This window comes from Lacerta agilis, chromosome 5, assembly GCF_009819535.1.
Source record: "Lacerta agilis isolate rLacAgi1 chromosome 5, rLacAgi1.pri, whole genome shotgun sequence".
Lineage (NCBI taxonomy): Eukaryota > Metazoa > Chordata > Lepidosauria > Squamata > Lacertidae > Lacerta > Lacerta agilis.
This window is the reverse complement of record NC_046316.1, coordinates 13449185-13471444: the sequence shown is the minus strand read 5'-3', so window position 1 is coordinate 13471444 and position 22260 is coordinate 13449185. Positions and strand designations below refer to the sequence as shown.

General features: G+C 41.9%; 1 protein-coding gene across 3 annotated transcripts; it reads right to left on the bottom strand.

Moving 5' to 3' along the window:
- Positions 1–21942, bottom strand: VDAC2 (voltage dependent anion channel 2). Of its 3 annotated transcripts, XM_033148672.1 has the most exons (10): positions 16502–16669; positions 15218–15282; positions 12759–12830; positions 10318–10367; positions 8716–8868; positions 8576–8628; positions 7296–7523; positions 4460–4610; positions 1942–1999; positions 1–567 (listed from the first exon to the last, which is right to left on the bottom strand). In XM_033148672.1, the coding sequence occupies exons 2-10, from the start codon at positions 15255–15257 to the stop codon at positions 476–478; spliced, it is 897 nt and encodes a 298-aa protein (XP_033004563.1). In that variant the 5' UTR covers positions 15258–15282; positions 16502–16669; the 3' UTR covers positions 1–475. The 3 variants fall into 3 exon arrangements, with proteins under 3 accessions (XP_033004563.1, XP_033004561.1, XP_033004564.1); XM_033148670.1 differs by lacking the exons at positions 15218–15282; positions 16502–16669 and adding an exon at positions 21840–21942; XM_033148673.1 differs by lacking the exon at positions 15218–15282 and having other exon boundaries at positions 16502–16668.
- Between the last annotated feature and the right edge of the window lie 318 nt (positions 21943–22260).

Genomic DNA, 22260 nt, shown 5'->3' with positions numbered 1-22260 from the left:
TATGTGTGTGTATTTGTTTTATTCATAATTTTCGAATTGCCTTGGGATACCAAAAGTATTTCTAGTTAAGGTGATTTTAACAAAACGGTTGACCTTACTTTTCAGAACATCCACTGATCCATTCTGTTATTTCAATGGCTATTATCACGTGTTAAAAGAAACATAACATGCACACATGTGTACAGGTTTTCATAAAGTCTATTTCATTATTTGTGGGTAGCGCATTCAACAGTTAAATACATTTAAATAATGTATTATGTAGTGACTGCACTAATGCAGAATTGAGAACTAGATAGGTAACCAATTTAACTAAAAACCAGCTAACAAGTAACTGCCTAAATACTCTGCATACAGCTCTTGTTCTAGGCCATCCGTCTGAGTAGGAAAAAAAGCCCCCCGGGTCACACTGGAAATACATTTTTAAGGCCATATTCTTCTGATATCCCATTTCCTGCGGCAGCTTTCTTCACACCTCTTAAGCCTCCAATTCTAGGCCAAGACCAAGTTTGTGTCCACCAGCATTGATGTTCTTCCCATCGATTAGGGCAGACAGAGTGAGCTTCACACCTGCAGGTCAATATAACCAAAGGGTTTTAGAGAAGGCAAGGTCCACTGAACACATCAGTTGTTGCTAACATTTTTCAATGCTCAAAGGTAGAAATTTATATTGAAACACACATGGATGCTGACACCAGTGGGATTAGAAGCATCAAGCTTCACACAAAGATTCCTACGTACCAGTTAAGTTGCAGAGAGACACTTAAAAGGGAATGTTTCAAACTTTCATACTGAATGCAAGTAAATCCTTTTTGAAGAGGCAAGTTCTGCTACTCTGAGAACTGTCAACTTTCTTTTTTTTGCAATTCATCTTTACTGGTTTTTAACAGAAATGCTTTATTAACATAAAATCACAGTACTGTATAAAGTTTCAGTTTCTTGTTAATGTGTTTCTAAATCATAATAAAGAAAAACAAAGATATATTCTTAATCATTCAACACATTAATATTCTAATTACTTCTGACTTCCCTCCCCTTCTTACTTGGGTCCTTTAGAGTTCTTGGTTGAATGCGTATCATAATAAATCTAGTTTATTGGTAACCAATTTTTCGCTACTTTTTGATGTTTCTCATTAATCTAAACCAGTCAAAAAAATTAATTCTCCACAGTGGTCTTTCAGGTATTGTTTAAATATATTACAATCTTTACTAAATTTTTGTTTCACTTGATTCCTTATCAGTTTCTCCATCTCAGCGTATTCCATTAGTTTAATCAGCCAATCTTTTTATGATGGTATCATCTCACTTTTCCAATTCTGTGCAATCAAAACTCTCGCTGCCGTGGTGGCATACATAATTTCTTTAAATTTCTAGGAATGTCCCTCCCAATAATCCCTAAAAGAAGTGCCTCAGGTTTTTGGGGAAATGAAATTTTGAACATCTTTTTCAACTCGTTATAGACTGAAACCCAAAATTCCCTCATTCTTTTACAAGTCCACCAGACACGGTACATTGATCCTACCGCCTCCTTACATTTCCAACATCGGTCTGAATTATTTTTGTACATTATCGCTAATTTCCTCGGTGTTATACACCAGTGATAGAAGGCCTTCCATGCAGTTTTCCTTAATAGAATAACATGCTGTGAACTTAAGATCTTCCGTCCACAATTTTTGCCATTCTGAGAGTTGTATGTTATGACCTAGATCTCTTGCCCATTTTACCATGGCTGATTTTACCTCCTCGTCTTTCACTGACCATTCTAATAAGATTTTATGCATTTTGGACAGTGTTTTCTCATCGTTATATATCAAGTCTCTTTTGAACCTCGAATGGAGAACTGCCAACTTCCAAGTGCATGTTAACAACAGACTCCAGCCACCATTAACCTGCATATTAATCAAAACCTTCAATATCTCTTACATTCTTATCAAAATTATTTACCTGGCCTCAGGGTCTGGGTGTACCCAACTCCAACTAGACTAGAGTTGTTCACTTTTGCCTGCAAAACAACGAGAAACAAGATAATATTTTTATCAATCCTTTGTGTGTCACAGTATGTTGTGCCCTAATTTCAGCATCCCTTTGCGCCCTGCTCCAAAGAACGTAGCGCCCAACTAAACCAAGGCAGCACCCGCAACCGGAATGTTATCTAGCATAAGCTTTCTTCAACTCATGATGACCAGACTTCAAATAATCTATCAGTCATCCCCTCGCCATGGCAACACCAAACCCGGGGCTTCCTCCTAAAGGATGAGCTAGGTGGGGAGGATGAGTACCAGCCCCAGAAGCTCGAAATTTGGCTTTAGCAATGCAATTCCATGCAATTCCCGTGTGCAAGTAATGATGAATGCAACTCCGCTTCCCCCACTCTGGCACCAAGCTGGAGGGAGAACACAAGAGCACAGAGCCTTGTCTGTGTACACAACTGGGCTGCTGGAGTTGCAACGGCCCAGTCACGGCAGAGACACACCCCTGCTGCCCCTAACCAGAGGAGAATGAAGAAGTCGTGTTGCATCATCTCTGTTTCTGCCAAGTGGTTAAAACTTCTGCTGTCCAGCAGGTACAAAGGAAGAGAGAGGCAGCATGCTTCTGCAGCCCTTCTCTAGCTCATATATCAAACCAAACCCCTATGTTGCAAGCACTGAAGTGAAACAAAAACAAGGCAACACGTGACCAAATTGCAAACATACAATATGTAATCACAACTTATATAATTCTCATCAACATAAAACAGAAATCTATCAGGTCTCTGAAAGTCACTGCTGATTATAAATAGAAACAAATAGCAGAAAGTCATCCAATAAGAAACAAGCTGAAAAGCTTTGTTTTATGAAGTTCCAATGTAGGTGAAGTAGTGAACAAACTGTCAACTGCTTTGTTTTGTGAAGTTCCAATGTAGCTGAAGAAGTCAATGGACGGTCGAAGATGTACAGTTTAGCTTGTTTGCTATACCTTGACAGTTAGTTCACTACTTCACCTACATTGGAACTTCATAAAACAAAGCTTTTCAGCTTGTTTCTTACTGGATGACTTTCTAGCTCAGAGCTGGGTGAGAGATTCACACTTCTGCTTGTCCCTGACCTTCTCCTGCATTTCAGTGATGTTATCACGAGACCAGGGACATGACCCAAGGGAGCAGTAGCATGTCCTGACAACCATACATTTTTTGTTGGCTACCAAGGGCTCCCAGAATTTGTGGGCAGAAGATAATCATTAGTACTCAGGACTGTTCCAACCAGGAGATCTATGCAACTTGGGTTTTCTTCCCTTTTCTTTTGCTTTAAAGCCTGTTTCTACTATGACACAGCTTCCTATCTTGTCGTGCACAATGAAAATAAGAGATGGGTTAGTATTTATATATTGCCATCTATGTACATGGGTCTTAGCAAAAAATGAGGCCACAGGTCAAAGGAACTTTGGGGAGTTCTGTACCAACCCATTAAAGCCATACCAGGCAGAAGCCTCAGAAGCAGTGCTATTTACTACAATATTGCACTGTTATAATCTCCATCAAATATCTGTAAAGCACTTTAAACATGCAGTAGTATGCTTTATACGGTTTTATCTTAACTTTACAACCATTCCTTTCAGGTTGTTTATTCCTAATTTTACTGATGGGGGTAAAAGATAATGGCACACCTAAAGTTAAATTTACGGCTCAAAGCACAGCTGTGGGGAACCTTGCCCCAATGCAATCAAGTCCCTGCTATGTAATTAGACCACATTTCCATTCATGAGTAAAGCTTACCAAATTTTTAGAACATACGGTCGTATCTTGGAAGTCGAACAGAATCCGTTCCGGAAGTCCGTTCAACTTCTGAAACATTCAACTTCCAAAGCGCAGCTTCTGATTGGCTGCAGGAAGCTCCTGCAGCCAATCAGAAGCTGTGGAAGCCCCATCGGACGTTCAGCATCCGAAAACTATAACACTCACTTCTGGTTTTTGATCATTCAGGAGCCAGAACATTCGACTCCCAAGGCGTTCAAGAGCCAAGGTATGACTGTACAAAGCATTTTCTGCTACACAAAGCAATTAATCTGTGTAAACTTATGAACCAGGGGTGGGAATGATCCTGCCCCCTCAGAAACTCCAAAGAGATGCTGCCCATCAATGTGGATGATACTAAGGTAGACAAACTATCTGTCCTTGCACAAGGTAGCTTTGGATATGTTCTTAACCATTTGGCTGTGCTAGTTCTCACTCTGAGAAAATGGTGCTACTGAGAGCCCACTCTGTTTCATTTAGACTACGAAGCCATTAAGAAAAGCTGCTCATGTCAAAGTTGGAGTTAGGCAACTCACAAAGGTAAACTTGGGCATGAACAAAGCTCAGTTGGGAGATGATCATTCAAGCTATGATGGGGAGGGGGACTTCTCATGGTAAGGAATATAGAAGTTTTCTATCTATAGTTTTGTGGACCAAGATAGCTATGGCATTTCCTTCTATAGTTCTACTTACGGAAATAGAAGCGGTAGGATCCAACTGGTACTTTGCTGCAATTCCAAAACGAGTGCTATTGCTGCCCGCTGCCCAGTTAAGGTTTACAGCAGTCTCAAGGTTGTCGCTGACTTTTTGGTAAATTGAGCCACCGAACTCCGACCCATCGTTGCTGAAAAATATTTTTGAAATGGTTTTTTTATTCAAGTGATAAAATAAAGAAAAGCTTCAAATGAAGAAGAGCACTGAGGCTTCCCCGTGACATAGCAAGTGACTGCATTTGAGGGTGGTAGTGGGAGATAAAAACCCTGGCTCACCCTACAGGAAGTGCAAACATAATACAAAATGCAAACATTTAGGCAGTCTTCCGTTTCCCTCTGAAAGGCATTATAGTAACTTGTGACCCTGAAGTCACACTGGCAAGAATAATAGATGATTTCGTCAAGTTTTTCCTTTGCAGTCGTTATGTTTATGAAAGTGCTGTGAGAAGTGACTTAAGACACTGTTGGTAAGTAAAAGGCTACAACGATGGTAAGCCACAACAGATTCTTTTGTTCTGCTCATGAATATTCAGTTTTCCTCCACCTCACCAAAAACCCCGTAGTACATTAGGGTTCCAGGTCCGACTGATCCATGCACTAACTGCCAACTGAACTAAAAGGTAAAAAAGGTAAAGGATCCCTGGATGGTTAAGTCCACTGAAAGGCGACTATGGGGTTGCGGCGCTCATCTCGCTTTCAGGCCGAGGGAGCCAGCGTTTGTCCACAGACAGCTTTCCGGGTCATGTGGCCAGCATGACTAAACCGCTTCTGGCGCAACTGGACACTGCAAAGAGTGCCAGAGCGCATGGAAACGCTGTTTACCTTCCAGCTGCAGCGGTACCTAATTATCTATTTGCACTGCTATGCTTTCGACCTGCTAGGTTGACAGGAGCTGGGACAGAGCAACAGGAGCTCAACCTGTTGCATGGATTTGAACTGCTGACCTTCTGATCGGCAAGCCCAAGAGGCTCAGTGGTTAAGACCACAGCACCACCCACATCCCAACTGAACTAGCAGGCCCACCAGTAACTTTTCAAGTACGAAGATTCCCTCAAGGCACTCCCTCCTGCTGCCACTCAAGAGAAGAAGCTGGAGCTCAGGAAATGCAGAACTGATTTGATATCTACTGCTTTTTGTATTTTTACAGTTTTTGTTTGCTTTTGTTTCTGATCTGTTTTATATTTGTTTTACTGTTCTCTTTTGCAGGCTATCTTGAAAATCTAGATTGATAAAATTAAGAGAGAGAGAATGCAGAAGGTCCCAGGCTCAATCTGCAGCATTTCCAGACGGGCTGGGAGCGACTCCCTTGTCTGAAATTCTGGAGATATACTGCCAGTCAAGTGTAAACAATATTGAGCTAGATGGACCAAGTGCCTGTCTTGGTAGCTTCCCATGTTCCCAAGAATGGCAGAGAAGAGACCCAACATCTGCCTCCAACAAAAACACAACCGTATCTCTCTAGTTATATGGAGGGGAGCAAGAGTACACCTGTTCTTCCCACCTGTCCTTCGCTTGCCCCATCTCCAATGTCCCCAGGATGTCCACGATGGGATGGGGGGCACAATGGCAGCACAATATTCAATACTGGTAGAATGCACATGTAAGATTGTCATTTGTAGGCCCAGATTGCACAAAGGTCAGTAGCTGGATTAGGACTGGAAAATTTAACTGCACAAAACAGGTGTGCACAGAGGCAATATTCAAACAGGCATCCAGGAATGGGGGCAGGGCAAACATCACTAGGGAGAAGTATTGTCCAATCCAGCCAAAGGTTTCTCAGGGGCTGGGAAAAAGGATATGGCTCTGCAAACACTTGTTTCCTGGCCCTCAAAAAGAGACAACTGCATACAAACTGATGCCATGTAGTTGTAAACTTCAGAACACACAAAAAAAATCAGTACTAAAAGGCATGCAATACATTTTTCTCAAATCTTCCTTGCTTATTTTACAGTTCTTGTTTAGATTATAGCTTGTTATTAAGAGATAACAGTTTAGAATACAGCCTCTCAAAAAGCCTTCCATATCATGCTACAATTGCAAACCACCATTTTCTGTTGGGTTGTCAACGCAACTCAAGTTGCCTTGTCTCTGTTAATTCGACTTGCCCAGTTAAAAAGGTACCGTAGTCTTCCAACTAATCAAGATGTTCCACACAGTATTAGGGTGTGCCATTTGAGGGGCGAAACTTAATTTAATAATACTATTCAATTAACTAAGCACTATTAATATATAACATAACTGCAAGTACTTGGCAATGATTTTTATAATGATTTCTATGCAATTTTACACATTTTACTTACCAAGCAAAACTAAATTATATTGATTTAACCAAAATATATTTTGAATTTACAAGCCATGTTACAAAACTTTTTAAGCACCACCCCTCATTTTATGAAATCGGAAGTTGAAAAATACAACACACTCTAATGCAGGATTTATCAATGAGAAACTGCAAGTTCTCATACCAATTTGTACTAGATCATATCCAGCTGAAGCTGTGTGAAATAAAACAACTCACTGGAGCATGAAACCTAAGTTGGGGAGGTAGTCAATTTTTTTAAAAAAAATGCATGCATGAACTTTTTTGAAACACTTTTTTTAAAACAACCAATATACTTTAGAACAATGCTTAAGAAGTACTTCTGCTATTCTTCAGAATTTATTTTGATAATTAATCATCCAGCAAAAAAATCTATTCATGTAGGCATATTCAGTGCTACTACAGCTCTAAAAATGGAACTATTTCCCCTGGTTTTCAAGATTTCTGGATGCCTTCATTAACAGCAATTATGTAAAGGTTAGTTTCTGATACTTACACATTGGTGTGCAACTGGAAGTCTCCAGTCTTGTATCCCACAGAGAAGTTATTCCTTGTCAACTTGGATTTGGCACTATCAAAGGTCATTTGGTAGCCTGCAAGCCAGCCCTCATAACCCAAGACAACTGTACCATGGATGGCAGGTCCAGCAAAATCAAAGTCAACATCGCACCCGAGGTTTATGCATTCACGCTTATAAGCAGATTTGATTTTGCCACTTTTCTTTCTGGAAAAAGAGATATGTAAGGAAAAAAAACCGCTCTTCCCCTGGAACACTCAAGTTCTGATTCTCATCTTAAGCAGATAAATTTAAGGTGTCCACTTAGTCCAAAATGTGAGTATTCACTAGATCAAGAGCCAGAGAGCTGACCTGTGGTTAGAAGGAGATCTGTATGTTTAAGGGGCAAGAGAGTTTGTAGAATGACTTTACTTGAAATTAGTAACTCAACTCTACAGTAGGAAACTTGTTCAGTATCAAATTCCTGGCACCTCTAGGTAGGGCAGGAAAATCATGGGAAGCTGCTGGTAGTTGGACCTATGGCTTCACTTGGTGTTAAGTGGTTCCACATTTTCTCAAAAGCTGTAACTAGAAGCTTATCTTGGGGTAAAGGGAAACCAGTAAGTTTCTTATACGCCACTCAAGTATACAAATATTTGCCTATCATTCTTCCCCATGAGCCAGGCAGAAGCCAAGCCTAAGACAATCAATAACTCCTGCCCTTGCAGAGTAGATAAACCAATTCAGCATTTTAAGTGGTTTTATTCAGAATTTAGGAATCGAGGCAGTTCAAACACAAGTTAATGGAGGTTTTCCCCACTTACTACTATCTGATAACAGTATCTGCTACATTTTATGAAGAGAAGTCTGGATTCTGTGACACCAACAAGAACTAAAAAACAGCTTCATACTGTCCGCTCTGGTTATAACTGGCATTTGGAGAAAGAAGTGTCTTTTGCCAGGTCAGATGAATTACTGTACGTTTGGCTGGTTTTCCTCTGTCACATGTTTTTGGGATCATCTGCTTGAATTCACTGAGATTTTATAGAATTATTGCTTGAACCATGGGCATGAGGCACCATGTATCTGTCTGAGATGTATTATAAAATTAAGACAAAGTAAGTACGGTATTGTGTGTGGTGTGTACTCATTTTGTGTTTTGTTTTGGGGGGTTTTAAGACCACAGTATGTGTCCAGCCACTGAAGTCTTCTTCAGTAGCATTCATTAACCCATCTCTCACTTTCAGTGTAATCTACGTGGAACGAGGGAAAGAACTTACCCGGTGTTTGGTGAGAAAGTTGTGTCAAATGTCAACTTCAAACCTTTGGCAAGCTAGTTTAGAGAGGAAAAAAAGTTATGAATTAGAAGATGTAAAAAGTGACTTCCACTTAACTTTTCAGCAAACCGAAATTCAATTACCTGATCTTCAATTGCCATTTCTGTTCCCAGAGTGTTATCCGTGTTCCATTTTTCCGTGAAAGTAACACCATACTCAGACCACTTGTATTTTGTCTCCAAGCTCCCATTCACTTTTCCTGTGTCTGTGTTTGACGAACCAGCTGTTGCGAACTCCTAGCAGGATAATGCAGGTGGGAAGAAAAGGTTTAACAAACCAAAGGGGAATGCAGAGAGGAGCAATTGCTACTACGACTATGATAATATCCCTTCTTTTTTCTTGACAGGACTCAAGGCAGCTTACAGATAAAAATAAGAACTTGTTTTTTTTGTTTTTGTTTTTAAAAACCAAACCCTGCAGCTTTCTGAAAGTTTCTGACGTAACTAATTGGACGGAATCACCTTTGAGTTTCAATGCCATTTACCATGACTTACTGAAATTCTGAAGAATCGGAAAATCTGTATACCTCTGCTACAATTGTGATTATGCTCAAAGTATCACTGCAACTTGTGTTATAAAAACCTCAACACTCAGAGCAACCAGAAACTCCTGGTCCTTATTATGACAAACTGGTCTGTAGCAAACTATATGTTACTTCTTTAGGCAAAATTTAAAGAAAGCACCACAAGTTCCAAATTTTACTATGCATACAGGGAAGAGGAAGGGTGAGGACAAAGTACACAAAGCTGGTCATTCTTGTTTAACACGTTATGCCTGAAAGACCCCAGGGATCAAGCTACATAATTATGGGGCCTGAGGTATTATTAAGCTGTACTTTAAAAGGAATCACACAATGACCAAAAAGAAATTAATTTCTCAGTTCAGGCAGTCCTACAAACCATGATTTGGAAGATCAGAAAAAAATGCTCCCTCCTTCATTACAGGGATCCATATTGAGCATCTATGCTAATACTGTTAAAACTGAAATTGTGGCTTGCAAACCCATCTGAAACTATAGCTTTGAGATTAGCATTAGTTTGCCCAGCTTGGAATTCAGAACAAACTATGATTATTACAGATGAGAAAAGGGAGAAGCAAGGAGCTTGCAAGGGAAGGAAGAGAAATGAGCCCATGGCAGATTCCCCATTTAGCTGTCACATCAGAACACTGCCTGTTAAACAAGGTCAACTTAGTTTGCAATGAAGACAGGAAAGATTCCCTTAAAGGAAAAGAGAAAGAGAAAATGAAAATGAAAATGAAACAAAATACAATCGCTTTCTCCTTCACTTCTATGTGCTTGAAATCTTACAGCGGGGGGTGGGGGAAGCATGCAACATAATAATTTGGAATTGAATTTGTTTTGAACTGGTTTTTAATGTTGCATTTTAAATTGTTGAGACTTCCCTGGGACCTTAGGATGAAGGGAGGGTAAATAATAATGCCGCCTCATGGAGACAGGTTTAACCCATGGCCTTTTGCTTGTTAAGATGTTTTCACTGATTTTAATATTTTGGCACCTTGGCAACATGTAATGAAGGGCAGATTATTATTATTATTATTATTATTATTATTACTGCCTGGGGAGGGGAGAAAGGGTGTGTGGGAAGGCTGAGAAGGGGCTGGAGCCCTCCCCACATTTCAGAGGTTATGAGCTACTGTTTAATATTACACCAAATTGCACTTACCACTCCGCTTGCAGATTTCGTTTTCACATCCAATTTCACCAGACCAAAACCTTGACAGACAGAACTGAAATTACTACTGCCCTTTTATACAACATGCCAGTGTTTCAAGCAGTTAACACTATAGCCAAGCTTGAATACAATTCCAGGCAGAGTCATAAGAAAACATTACGCTGCTCTCTTCCTGGTTGCATCGCTGGAACTGTAACAAAATTCTGATCTTAGGACATCTACATCTCTGATGAATAAGCAAGGGCTCTTTCACTAAAGCAATGCTTTTATTTAACTACAGTGATAATAAAGCATTCTACAACTGAAATTACCATCTATATGGATCTAATCAATTTCTCTAACAACATCAAGAACAAAGTTCATTTCTTGCATATACATGCTCATTCCCAGAACAGGTGGGGGGACAGACCTTTAAAAACTGAAATCTTGGAACAAGGACCCACCCCCCAAAAGAATTCACACCAAGCTTTTAGTGGGAGCAAAAGCGTTTTACAGAGTAGGCCCAGGACTTGCTGCTTTCTGATGGGTTCCTGACCAACTCTAAAGTGTCTCTGCCTACCTTAGGGAACCAGGGACTACATCTATTTCACCCCACACCCTTCTGAAAGATTCACTGTTGGACCAAAGAAACTCAACCTAGACCAGAGCAATCTAAAAAACAATTTATGGCTTCCATGAAGTTTTGGTGATGCGGAATGAAATAATTTTGCTCTTTACCAAAGCTCAGCACAGCAGAACCCTATATTTACCTGGGCGATATTTACTTAGATGCACCTCACAGTAGTTAGTATGGAATATGAATACGTAAATGGTTTCATGAAAGCAGTCATTGCTCAATTTAGAACCCAGAAACAAGAAATCAATTCTCCTTGCATTCCCCCAGCAAGGCTCTCTCTTAGCAAGCTGTTTTGCCCTGGGGGTTTACGTCCCATTTGCATTATACATTTAAAGCAGTATCATAGCACTTTAAATAGTTATGGCTTCGCCCCCCCCCCAAAAAAAAGAATGCCGCTGACTGCATTTGTTAAGTGTGCTAAGAGCTGATAGGAGTCCCCATTCCTCTTCTGAGCTAGTATTCATAGAGTTCTATGGGAAGGGGAATATAGTTAAGCCCCGCTGGGAACTGTAGCTCCGTAAAGAGACTGGGATTATCCTACAGTACTCAGGATTCTTGGGGAATCCCTAATTCTTTCAAGTGGTGCATTCATTCATTCAGTTAATAAAACTTACTATACAGCTGGATTGTAACAAAACAAAGTAAAACCAGCAACCTCAAAATGGTTTTAAATGTTTCTCTTCTAATGTCAGTGAACATGCAATTCTGCGCTGACATTAGAAGAGAAACAGAGCAGAATCTTTGACACCGTTAAACACAAGAAAAAAAGCAGCTGCTCTTTCAAAATCCCTTTTTCCAGTACATTGTTTATTTCCACAAACCCAAAAATGCATCAATCAGTGCTTTCTGTTCAGGGGCATTCAACCCACCAGGTTCTCAGCTGCTGGTGAGTGACATTTTTAACTGCCTCAGGACCTTATCCCTCCCAATAACCTCATAAACTCCCATCCTGCTCCTGGTGCCCTGCAATCCCCAAGGAAGAACCATCCCACACAGTTTGAAAACTAAGGTTTCCCTCGCTGGAAATCAGCTACCAGCACTAGTAGGGGGGAATACTGCTAATTCAACTCCCAGCTCTTGCTCCTGTCAGAAAAAAAACAGCACCCAGGGTAGACGGGTGAGTTCTCACTTTGCTATAACCATAGTAAATTCCCTTTGTGACATCTACTCCTGTTTGAAAATCGTAGTGCTAAGGTCTATCGTAAGAAACTTTTGATCTGAGCTACCTTCTAAGTGTTACATAAGCACTGCAGTACAGTCATACCTCTGGTTGCATTCACTGCGGGTTGCGTTCGCTATGGGTTACGAACGCGCCAAACCCAGAAGTACCGGAACGGGTTAATTCCGGGTTTTGACGCACGCACAACAACACTAAATCGTGCTTTGTGCATGCGCAGAAGTACTGAATTGCGCCCGCACATGTGCAGAAACAGCGCTTCAGGTTGCGCTCTTTTCGGGTTGTGAACGGGCCTCTGGAATGGATCCCGTTCGCAACCAGAGGTATCACTGTATATTTAATACTTTTACTAGACTCCCGATACAGTAGGCTCCACTGTACTCGGCAGTGCCAATCTTTATGTCCAAAGAGAAACTAAACTAAACGGTGAAAATATTCAGCAGCAAGTTACATTTATGTCTAATGACATGCCAAACATTCTGGTGAAAAACATTCCACTTCTAGCAATAATTTGCTGAATAATGTGGGGAAAAGGTGGAAGACAGCAACTATGTAGCATAGTTTGGGTTTGCTGAGAGCAGCGGTAAATGTTGTGTCCGTCTTGAAACAATACTATATTCTTTACAAATGTTTTCATACCAAATCCTTTGTTGAAGACGTCTCTGGCAGACTTGCCAAGGTCCGCATATGGTGGCGGGATAGCCATTGGAGCTAGGGAGACACAATAATGGAAATGTTAGTACTGCAAGAACAAAACATAAGCAGTAATTAGTTCTGTCTGCTGTGAAGTCAAATAACAATTAATATATGAGATGGTTAGCCAGTACTGCTGCATATTTTTTTAAAAAAGTAATTTGACAAAAGGTGATATATTTAGTCTGGCAATGCAGTACTGTACTAAAAGGAATTGCAAAATTAAGCTGACAGACTAACATACCTCTAGATGTTTTTAAGGGGGAATCCAGGTGCACTTTTACAGCAGCAAGGGCAAATATTTCAAATATATACAAATATTTAAAATACATTATAACATGCAAACAATTGTTGATGCATTTTACAAAATGCCTCCTCCCCCATTCCATGCATGAAAGTCCTACAAAGCAGATGTTCACATCCAATAATGCCAGGAGCCACTCAGTAACAGCTGCAAATCTATTCACATAGTGGAAGTAAAACCCAATATCCTCTTTACTTATTAAACTGTTCCCACACAAATCTGTTTTAATCTGTAATACAGCTTTGCTCATGCAGAATATGGAGAATCCTGTGACAATTGAGGGCAGACACACGCACATCCCATATAGCACAAACTGCATGAAACATGTAAAAAACGTAAAGGACCCCTGGACGATTAAGTCCAGTCAAAGGCGACTCTGGGGTTGCAATGCTCATCTCCCTTCAGGCCGAGGAGCCGGCGTTTGTCCACAGACAGCTGTCCGGGTCATGTTGCCAGCAGGGCTAAACCACTACTGGAGCATGGAGGACTGTGATGGAAGCCAGAGCGCATGGAAACACCATTTACCTTCCCGCCACAGTAGTACCTATTTACTCGCACTGGTGTGCTTTCAAACTGCTAGGTTGGCAGAAGCTGGGACAGAGCAACAGGAGCTTGCCACAACGCACGGACTCGAACCACCAACTTTCTGATCGGAAAAATTTAACTTGCATATCACTGAACAAAATACTTGTTAAAACTTGGTTAACAGCATTTGTTATTAATATGTTCAAAATATTGACAGGCAGATATAATGTTGTGAAGAGCTTCGGTTTCAGATTTCTGTACACTATGCTGCCGTTAAGCACAAAAGTAGGCCAAACCCATTATTTTTGGTCAGTTGGCAACCCTAGTCACAATCTGATGAACTCCTGCTCAGATGATGGAACTTTCATTTTGGGAGAAAGTTAGAATTCAATGAGTGGTTTGAACCAAACATCAATATGTAATATTTCCAAGTCAAAATGTATTAGTGCACATTTGAAGCATGAAAGAAAACATTAGTACATTTTCACATGTACTAATGTATAAATGTTTATCCTACAACAAAGGCCCATGTTTCCATCTCTCTGCTGTGCTGGGTATAAAAATATTACAAGAACGCAATAGTAATTATGTTTCACTTGCATATTAGAGAAATGCAGCTGTGTGGGTTTGTACTATCTAGTTTTGTCAACTGGGATAGCATGGGCTCAATGAAAGCCAACATCTCCTTTCCTATCCAGTAGGATCAGCAAATTGAACCCCCGCCCCAGACCACCCATTTCTTCACATCCTCTCAGCTGCCAATTCAGCTGGTGGTAGCTGAAGCAACTCACTTTGGGGGATAAGGCTGGGTCCACTACCCTGCACTCTCAATGGGGCACTTCTGGGTAGCTCAGTCGGTAGAGCATGAGGCAAAGTTTGAATAGGCATTCTAAATATCACTCTCTTCCAATTTCAAAAAATGTTGAAAATTTTATCAGAACATACATTTGCAAAGAAAAAGCACAAGGCCTGCCAATTTGAACAATTAAGTGTTTAAGTTCCATTGAAACCAATGGGGAGGATTCCAAGTCAATACAATTAAGAATAAGGTGCCAGCCATGTAAAAACTTCTTAATACTGTACAGTAATGAATTTTAGCAAGTAATTGCACTCTCTAATTCCAGTTATGTACTAAGCCCTAGGGACAGACGATCAAGGAGAGAAAATATTTGCAAAACCCTTGCTAAGAGCAGCCCAATGTATGATGATTAAACCATAAGTTATGAAGATTACATAATTATGCTGCACCTTTCCCTCAAGTTATTATTTCAAACACCTCCACACCCTTATCACAAAGCACATCCCCAAGGCTTTGCAAATATCTGCAACTCCCAACATATTAACATATTAAGCAGTCCAGGCAGACACACCCGTAACAGACAGTAGAAAGATTTCATTTAAACACATATTTAAGCAGCTTAGCCCCCTAGATTTCAAAAACTTATTTTGACTTTTTCTGACTGTGGATTATATGGCGAGTTAGTTATCAGTCTCATCTTCAAAACTCACTCTTACTGTAACTTATAAATCTGTTAGTTAGGTTACTTCAACATCCTTACTTCATCTCCCTACTTACGTCTTGGAGGACGCGGCTGACATGCTGGATTAAAAGACATAGCTATCTAGTCCAATTTAGAGAATCTATAAAATGGAAAATTACATTAAAAATAAAATTAAACAAATTATAGAACTGAGAACTCTTGTGGTACGTATTCAGATAACTCTCGTGCCATGATTTTGGGGAGGGATGCTACACACAAAGGTAGCAGAAAATGTCTGCAGTTTCCCTTCTGAACAGAAGTGTCCCTTTACTCATGGAGGCTGCCTCTGTTCCACATAAAGGAGATGACTTTGGGTGTAGTAGCTATTGCAGATAAAGAAGGGGTGGTGGTGGTGGAGAGAGAGAAGATAAAATAACTTTTTCCCTGCTACTGCAATGTGAATTCTTCCTTGCGGCCATCTTAGGGAGCACGTTCTGACCCCTTCCCTGCATAGCCAGCCTAAGTACAACCCACCAGAAAAACACATCCTCCTCTCCTCTTTGCAAGTCACAAAGCTACAAACAAAGGAAGAAGCAGATCTGAACCCGAAAACTGGGATCGAAAAGGGGGGTATAGGAGAAAAACTTGCAAGGGTGAACCATCCGGAAACTGCAGAGGAAAGGGAGAGGAGCCACCTTGATGCTCAACTTAACTGGACGCCAAGGGTACTTGACCCCCAAACTATGAGGGGTTAAGGGGGGGCGACAGGAAATAAAGCAAATGACATGTTGTCCTATCTTTATTTTGGAATTATGTGGAAATTGTTGGCTTTACTTGTGTACTTTTTGAAGTGTTGCTTATTATTTATAATTGCTTTTATGTTTGTAGTTATGTGGTTTTCTTATATACGTTGTAAGCCGCCTTGAGCATAGTTTTAACTTCGGAAAGGTGGCATACAAACAAAATGATTGATTGATTGATTGATTGATTGATAAAGCAAGCCAAGAGGAAAGCCCCAACAGGAAACTGGGGAGAGGAGGGCCTGCGCCAAATACCTCACAAGGGGGAAAGGGAGGAGGAAGGGAAAGGAGGGACGGGGGGGGGGAAACACCCCACTCGGGATCCTCCCACCCACCCACGGAATACCTTGACGAAAAGAGCGCGTGGAGAAGCACCCTGAACAGAATAAATTCCCTATTAAGCCCCGCAGAAGGGATTTGAGGCCGAGCCAACTTCGCCGGGCTGTTGTTGCGGGGAAATGAGAGCGGCGAGAGATGCTTCCTTTTCAACTCCTTTCCCCTCCCGCGCCATCACCCCCGGGCAAAAGGAACTCCCCACCCCACCCCGCGTTGTCATGGTAACCCCGCCACGGCCCTTACCTGCCCAGTCGGGGGGGAAAGGGACGTGCTTCTTTCAGAGACCCAGAGAGACCCGCGTGCGCCTCCGCCGCCGCCCCTCCCTCTTCTACCCGCGTGAAGGCCGCGCTGGAGGGCGAAGTGAAGGAGACACCTCGCGCTCGCCGCCCGCCTGCGCGCAAGGACCCCCTCCGCGACTCGGGCGCGCAACGACGGACGGGCTGCCCCAGGAGGGCGCCTAAGTTGGAGCGGCCCCGGGGACGGTTACGGAGACGGGCCGGCGGCGAGCAAGCAAGCGCCGAGAAGACACTTTGCGGCAAAATGCAGAGGGAGGGAGGCAGGGAGAGGGGGGACGGGCGCTGGGAGTCTCGCGGCCCACGCAGGCGTCGGAGTAGACAGCCCTGCCGAGGAGATGCAGCGGGCCAGCAGGGTCCTCAGCTCGAGGAGGGAGGGGCGGAAAGGGGGCGGCGCTCCGGAGGGAGGAGAAGAGGGGCGGGCTACAAGGGGCAGCCGAGCAGACATGCGCAGTGCGAACGAACGTAGACGCTTGGGTTTCGACGGCGCTGGGAGTCCGCGCCTGCGCTTTGTCGGGTACGAAGCCGCGGGGAGCTCAGGGCGGAGTTGCTTTTGAGCTAGCTGAGCATGCGCGGAATTGGAGCCTGAACCGCGTCTTCCGAACAAGAGTAGAAGCCTGTATAATAAGTTTATTTGTGGGTTATTTGTCTGGATATAGCATTTGTTGCAGTGAAAAAAAAGCATTTCCTGTTTTTAATATATACATATGTTTAGATATAGAGAAGGAGAGATCTATAAACACGCACACAAAATTTTTTTAAAAATATATTCTATAAATATAAAAATCACAGAAATGTTGGAAGGGGCTGTGAGATGAAACACCTCATGCTCTGCTGGCTGAGGGGGAATATATGGTAAATGCAATTCCATATAGATTATCTGGTTCTCTCTCTATCTCTCTATATATAATTTATGCTTTTCAGATTTATACATTTCCCTGATTTTGCAATCATTTTAACATTTCAAAACTTGACATCCACCCCCCCCCCTCTTTCTGCATAGCTGTCAACCTTTCCCTTTTTCGCGGGAAATTCCCTTATTATAGCATTGGGAAACAGCAGGGAGGGTTGACAGCTATGCTTTCTGCTGTTCCTTAAATTTATTTTTAATGTTTTCTGCATATCCAAATTAATTTGCTCATTTATTCATCTGCTTTAAATATACACCCTTATAAAACTGCAGGTTATTGCAATGATCCTGCCAATGTTCTTATCAGTTTGCAATTTATCTGTAAATATTCAATAAACCATTTCCATTCTTTTATAAAAGGTTTGTTGTCTTGATTTCTTATTATTCCATTAAGTTTTGTCATTTCTGCATATTCCACAAGTTTTTGTATCTATTCTTCCTTTGCTGGGACTTCTGCTTCTTTCCATTTTGGGGCGAGTATTTTCCAAAACGTTTTTTTAAAATAGCATTTTCACAGCATTTTTTATGTGTGTAGATTCCACCTTAGTGGGCTGTTCCCAAGCTGGCCTGATTAGTCCAACAATTGAATCCATGCTGGATTCAGGAATTAAGAAATTGTTTGCCTAAGATCACCTAATCAGTGCACAGCAGAGGAGAGTTTGAAAATGGATTTCTGGATTCTTAGCTCAGCAGCAGCCTGCTACACACTGATTCTCAGAAGCAAATCCCACTTTTGTCAACGATGCTTAATTGCAAACAGTTATGGGATTTTGCAGCCCTAACCACAAAGTAACCATATGCTTCTGGGATCGGTTCCTTTTTTCCTTGTACCTGTCCAGAGCAAATCATGAACCAATTTTGCTCACATATCTGCCTTTTGGTGCACATCATTATTTGGTTAAGCTACATTGCAAAGGATAGTTCAAAAATAGGCAAAATTGTTAAGAATAGCCACCGTCCAAACCTGAACAAATACTTAAAACACAGTTTCCAAGGGGAACAACTTAGCAACCAAGAGCAACACTAATAAAGACTTGACTTAGCTGGATCAAAATCCATCCAATGCTTATGTGAAAAGGAGAGGATAGTCATGTATTGAGGCATAGCATATTAACTGTGGACTCTCTCTTATGTACAGGCCATCCTCCATTTCCCCCTTCCAGTTTTGAAATAAAATATTTAGTGTTGCATACTTCTGCAATAAAGTTGCTACTCCCAAGGCTGCCCCCCATGCCCCAAGAAGTAGTTTGTAAAATAAATAGATACGTTTTTTCCTGAGCATTTATTTGTCAGAATAATTTCTATCCCACGTTTCCAAACAAATGGTTGGCGTAGCCAATGGCATTAAAACAGTTCAATACAATATGGTAAGGTAAAAAAAGGTAAAGGACCCCTGGACGGTTAAGTCCAGTCAAAGGTGCCTATGGGTTGTGGCACTCATCTCGCTTTCACGTCAAGGGAGACGCGTTTGTCCACAGACAGCTTTCCGGGTCATGTGACCAGCATGACTAAATTGCTTATGGAGCAACGGGACACTGTGACGGAAACCAGAGCGCACAGAAACACCATTTACCTTCCTGCCACAGCAGTACCGGTACCTATTTACTTGCACTGGCATGCTTTCGAATTGCTAGGTTGGCAGGAGCTGGGAAGGACAGAGCAACGGGAGCTCACCCCGTTGCGGGGATTCGAACTACAATCCCAAGAGGCTCAGTGGTTTAAACAATTAATTTACCCAATGCTTCCCCCCCCAAAAAAAAATGTTTAGGGTTACTCTTAATTTGCTACTCATATTGAAATACTGCCCTTCAATGAAGCCAAACTTCCCCCCAGAAATTCCCCCCACTGAATTCACCTGCATGAACTTCTATCGAGTTTGCATGGACACTAAAGCACAATAAGACTGTACAACTGCCACTTCCCAAATCACAAGCGCTGGAATTCATTTTGAACTATTGCCACAGTATCACATATAACACGGCAACTATGTTTTTCCAACTTCAGCACCCCCAGGATTTTTGCTCTTGCAAACAAAGCCTGGTTGTGGCTAAGTTAATCCTTTCATGGTTATCTAAACAAGTTGCCAGCGAACCGCTTCACTCCTCTCCCTCTTATCTAGATGGTAGATGTTGCTGCTTCAGCCGCATCTATTCTGATAAGTACAACCATATTGGTTGTGAGAATAAAAGCAAGATTCTCGAGTTTTAACAAAAGAAGTTGCTGCAGCCATGGGCGTTGCCAAGGGGGACAGGGGGCAGTTGCTCCGCTAAATCAATAAAAATAAATAAAAATACATAGCTAACTGAGGTTCTGCGCGCCCCCCAAAAGCCTGCCCTCCCCAACAAAAATCCAGGCTACGCCCATGCAGCCTCTTTGCTAATACCCTTACTTCAGAAGGCAGGACAGCACATGCTATTGCAGATAAGAGATAAGTGCTTACAGAATAGGGGGAGAGGGGGAGAATGAGAATAGGCCAGAGCAAGAGCTTGCAAAAATACCGGTAATTAGAATTTAGGTGGCAAAGCACCACCACCACCCCCGGCATGCACAAGTGGAGCTTAGAGTAAAATGATAGCCTGCTTCAAGATTTTGCCAGGGCAAGAGAAAGATTCAGAGATCCTAGTTGGCAACCAATTTTTAATATGGGCGATGCTATGAAATTAGACAAGATCTGAAGGGCCAGTAGCATAGATCAAGTCTACCAAATCTGCAACAGAGCAGGGTTCCCCACAGAATTGTTGCTTTGAGCACCCCAAATGCCGGCTCGTATGAATATGCCAGGGCACTGGAAAGGGGGAACTAGCAGATGAGGTATCTAGTAAGAACAGAACTATCCCAAATTTCTCATTCTTGTTTGTTTGTTTGTTTCCTGCCCTCCACCCCAAGGTCCCAGGGTGGGTTACAGTAATGTTCATACTGGTGAAGAAGGCACCCTTTGCCTGTGTTCTGGGGCAAGCAACTAAGGTGTGCAAAATATGTGTTTATTAGCCCCCGCCCCCCATCAATCTTTAATATTTGCATACAGTAAAAGTTTATTTAACAGTATGAAAGAGAATGAAAACTGCCTTTTGTTTAGGAGTGCATGCAATACTGCATTCTTACAGCTACAATAAAAAATTAGGGATTTCCCCACTATCCCCTATGGATAGTACTGTATATACTTGAGTATAAGCCTAGTTTTTCAGCACATTTTTTGTGCTGAAAAAGCTCCCCTCGGCTTATACTTGAGTGAGGCGGGCGGTGGGGGCAGCGAGAAAGAAGCCCTTTCTCTCCGCTCGTGGCACCACCCGCTCTCCCCAGTTAACCATTCCTTAAGAAGCGTACAAGAACGGCGGTTCTTTACTCTCCCCAGGCAGCTTGTTCCATTCCTGAACTGCTCACATAAATGCAAACTTGGCAAAGGAGGAAGAGGAAGGAGCAGCCCAAAGGGCTGCTTTCGGGCTGCTCATTCCTCCTCCTCCTCCACAGTGGCAAAGGTGAACCGGCTTATACTCGAGTCAATAAGCTTTCCCAGGTTTTTGTAGGAAAATTAGGTGCCTCGGTTTATATTCGGGTCGGCTTATACTCGGGTATATGCGGTAATCACTCTTCCACCAGGAAGACAAACAACTGGATTCAAAATAACCAGCAATCCCTTTCTTCAGTCAATGGGTGTGTCACTCAAACATGGACCTAGAACAATGAAAGGTAGGAGCAGGCATGATCAGAAAGACATTTTTGTTTCCTATCTTTGGTTCTATATTGCTTGAAAATGGGATCCAGACAAAAATAAAAAAAATAAAAAGTAACATGGATAGAATCCAGGTAAGATCCAGCCAGCCAGTTTCAACAGCCCTAGTAACAGGCACACATGCCAAATCCTTTTGCTTTAAAAGAAGCACTGATGCCATTCCCTCTTTACAACAAGATACACAATGGGACAAATCATAATCAGTATTCTAAGACTACATGGGGGGATTGTTTGCAATTGAATATTGAATATATCCAAGAGCAGACCTTAGAATCTTATAGCCAAAATAGCACCCTAATTACAGACTAACCTCCGTAAACCTTTCCCCTGCAGGCTGATTGCACATCGTATACAGGTAATCTTCATGCAACCCTAATTAGTTCATGTCTGATCTATAAGAGATACAAGGAGATTTATAGCAGCACTACCATTTCGAGGATCTTGGAGATGCCTAGGAAGACTCTCCTTTAAACTGGAAGAGTCAAGAGTGTGTGCTAAACAAGAATTTCCACCTGGCTTTCTGCTCCCCACAGAGCGGTGGGGAGGTCAGCCCCTCCCAGTCTAAAGGCCTGGCTGCCCCATCATCACCCTGAGTCAATCCTGAACCATGAGGAGCTCTCTTCTTAATGTGGCCACAATTGTACTCACATTTGTGCTTCTCTTTATGCGACCGTTTATGTCCTTTCTTTTTCTTCTCTTTCTTGTCAACTGTTTCCTCTTTCTTCATTTCCACCATTTCCCCCTGCAGCACAAAGGAAAGCAGGTTTTCTGGCATGGATCTCAGCGTTTTGCTTCCTTCAAAGCAATCTGACTCGATTCAAGACTCCGTTTGCAGAAGATATGGACTTTAGCACTGGGGCTACTTTTGTCACTGCCTCTTTCTAGGGAGAAAGATCTCTGTCTTTAAAGGGGCTGTAGGAAGACTAAATAATCACTTCCTGCCACTTATATATCAGTGGGAGGGGCATATTTTCAAAGCTGCAATCCCAACCCACTTACCTATTGAACCTAATAAGACTTACTTCAGAGCAAACATGCACAAACATGTTATATAGTTTGGTTCCACTTT

Coding starts and splice junctions, on each gene's coding strand:
- VDAC2 (XM_033148670.1), bottom strand. CDS start 21,927: ATGGTGGAAATGAAGAAAGAGGAAACAGTTGACAAGAAAGAGAAGAAA. Junction 12,831..21,839: donor GCATAAAGAGAAGCACAAAT/GTGAGTACAATT, acceptor GTGTCTCCCTAG/CTCCAATGGCTATCCCGCCA. Junction 2,000..4,459: donor ATCCTACCGCTTCTATTTCC/GTAAGTAGAACT, acceptor GTTGTTTTGCAG/GCAAAAGTGAACAACTCTAG.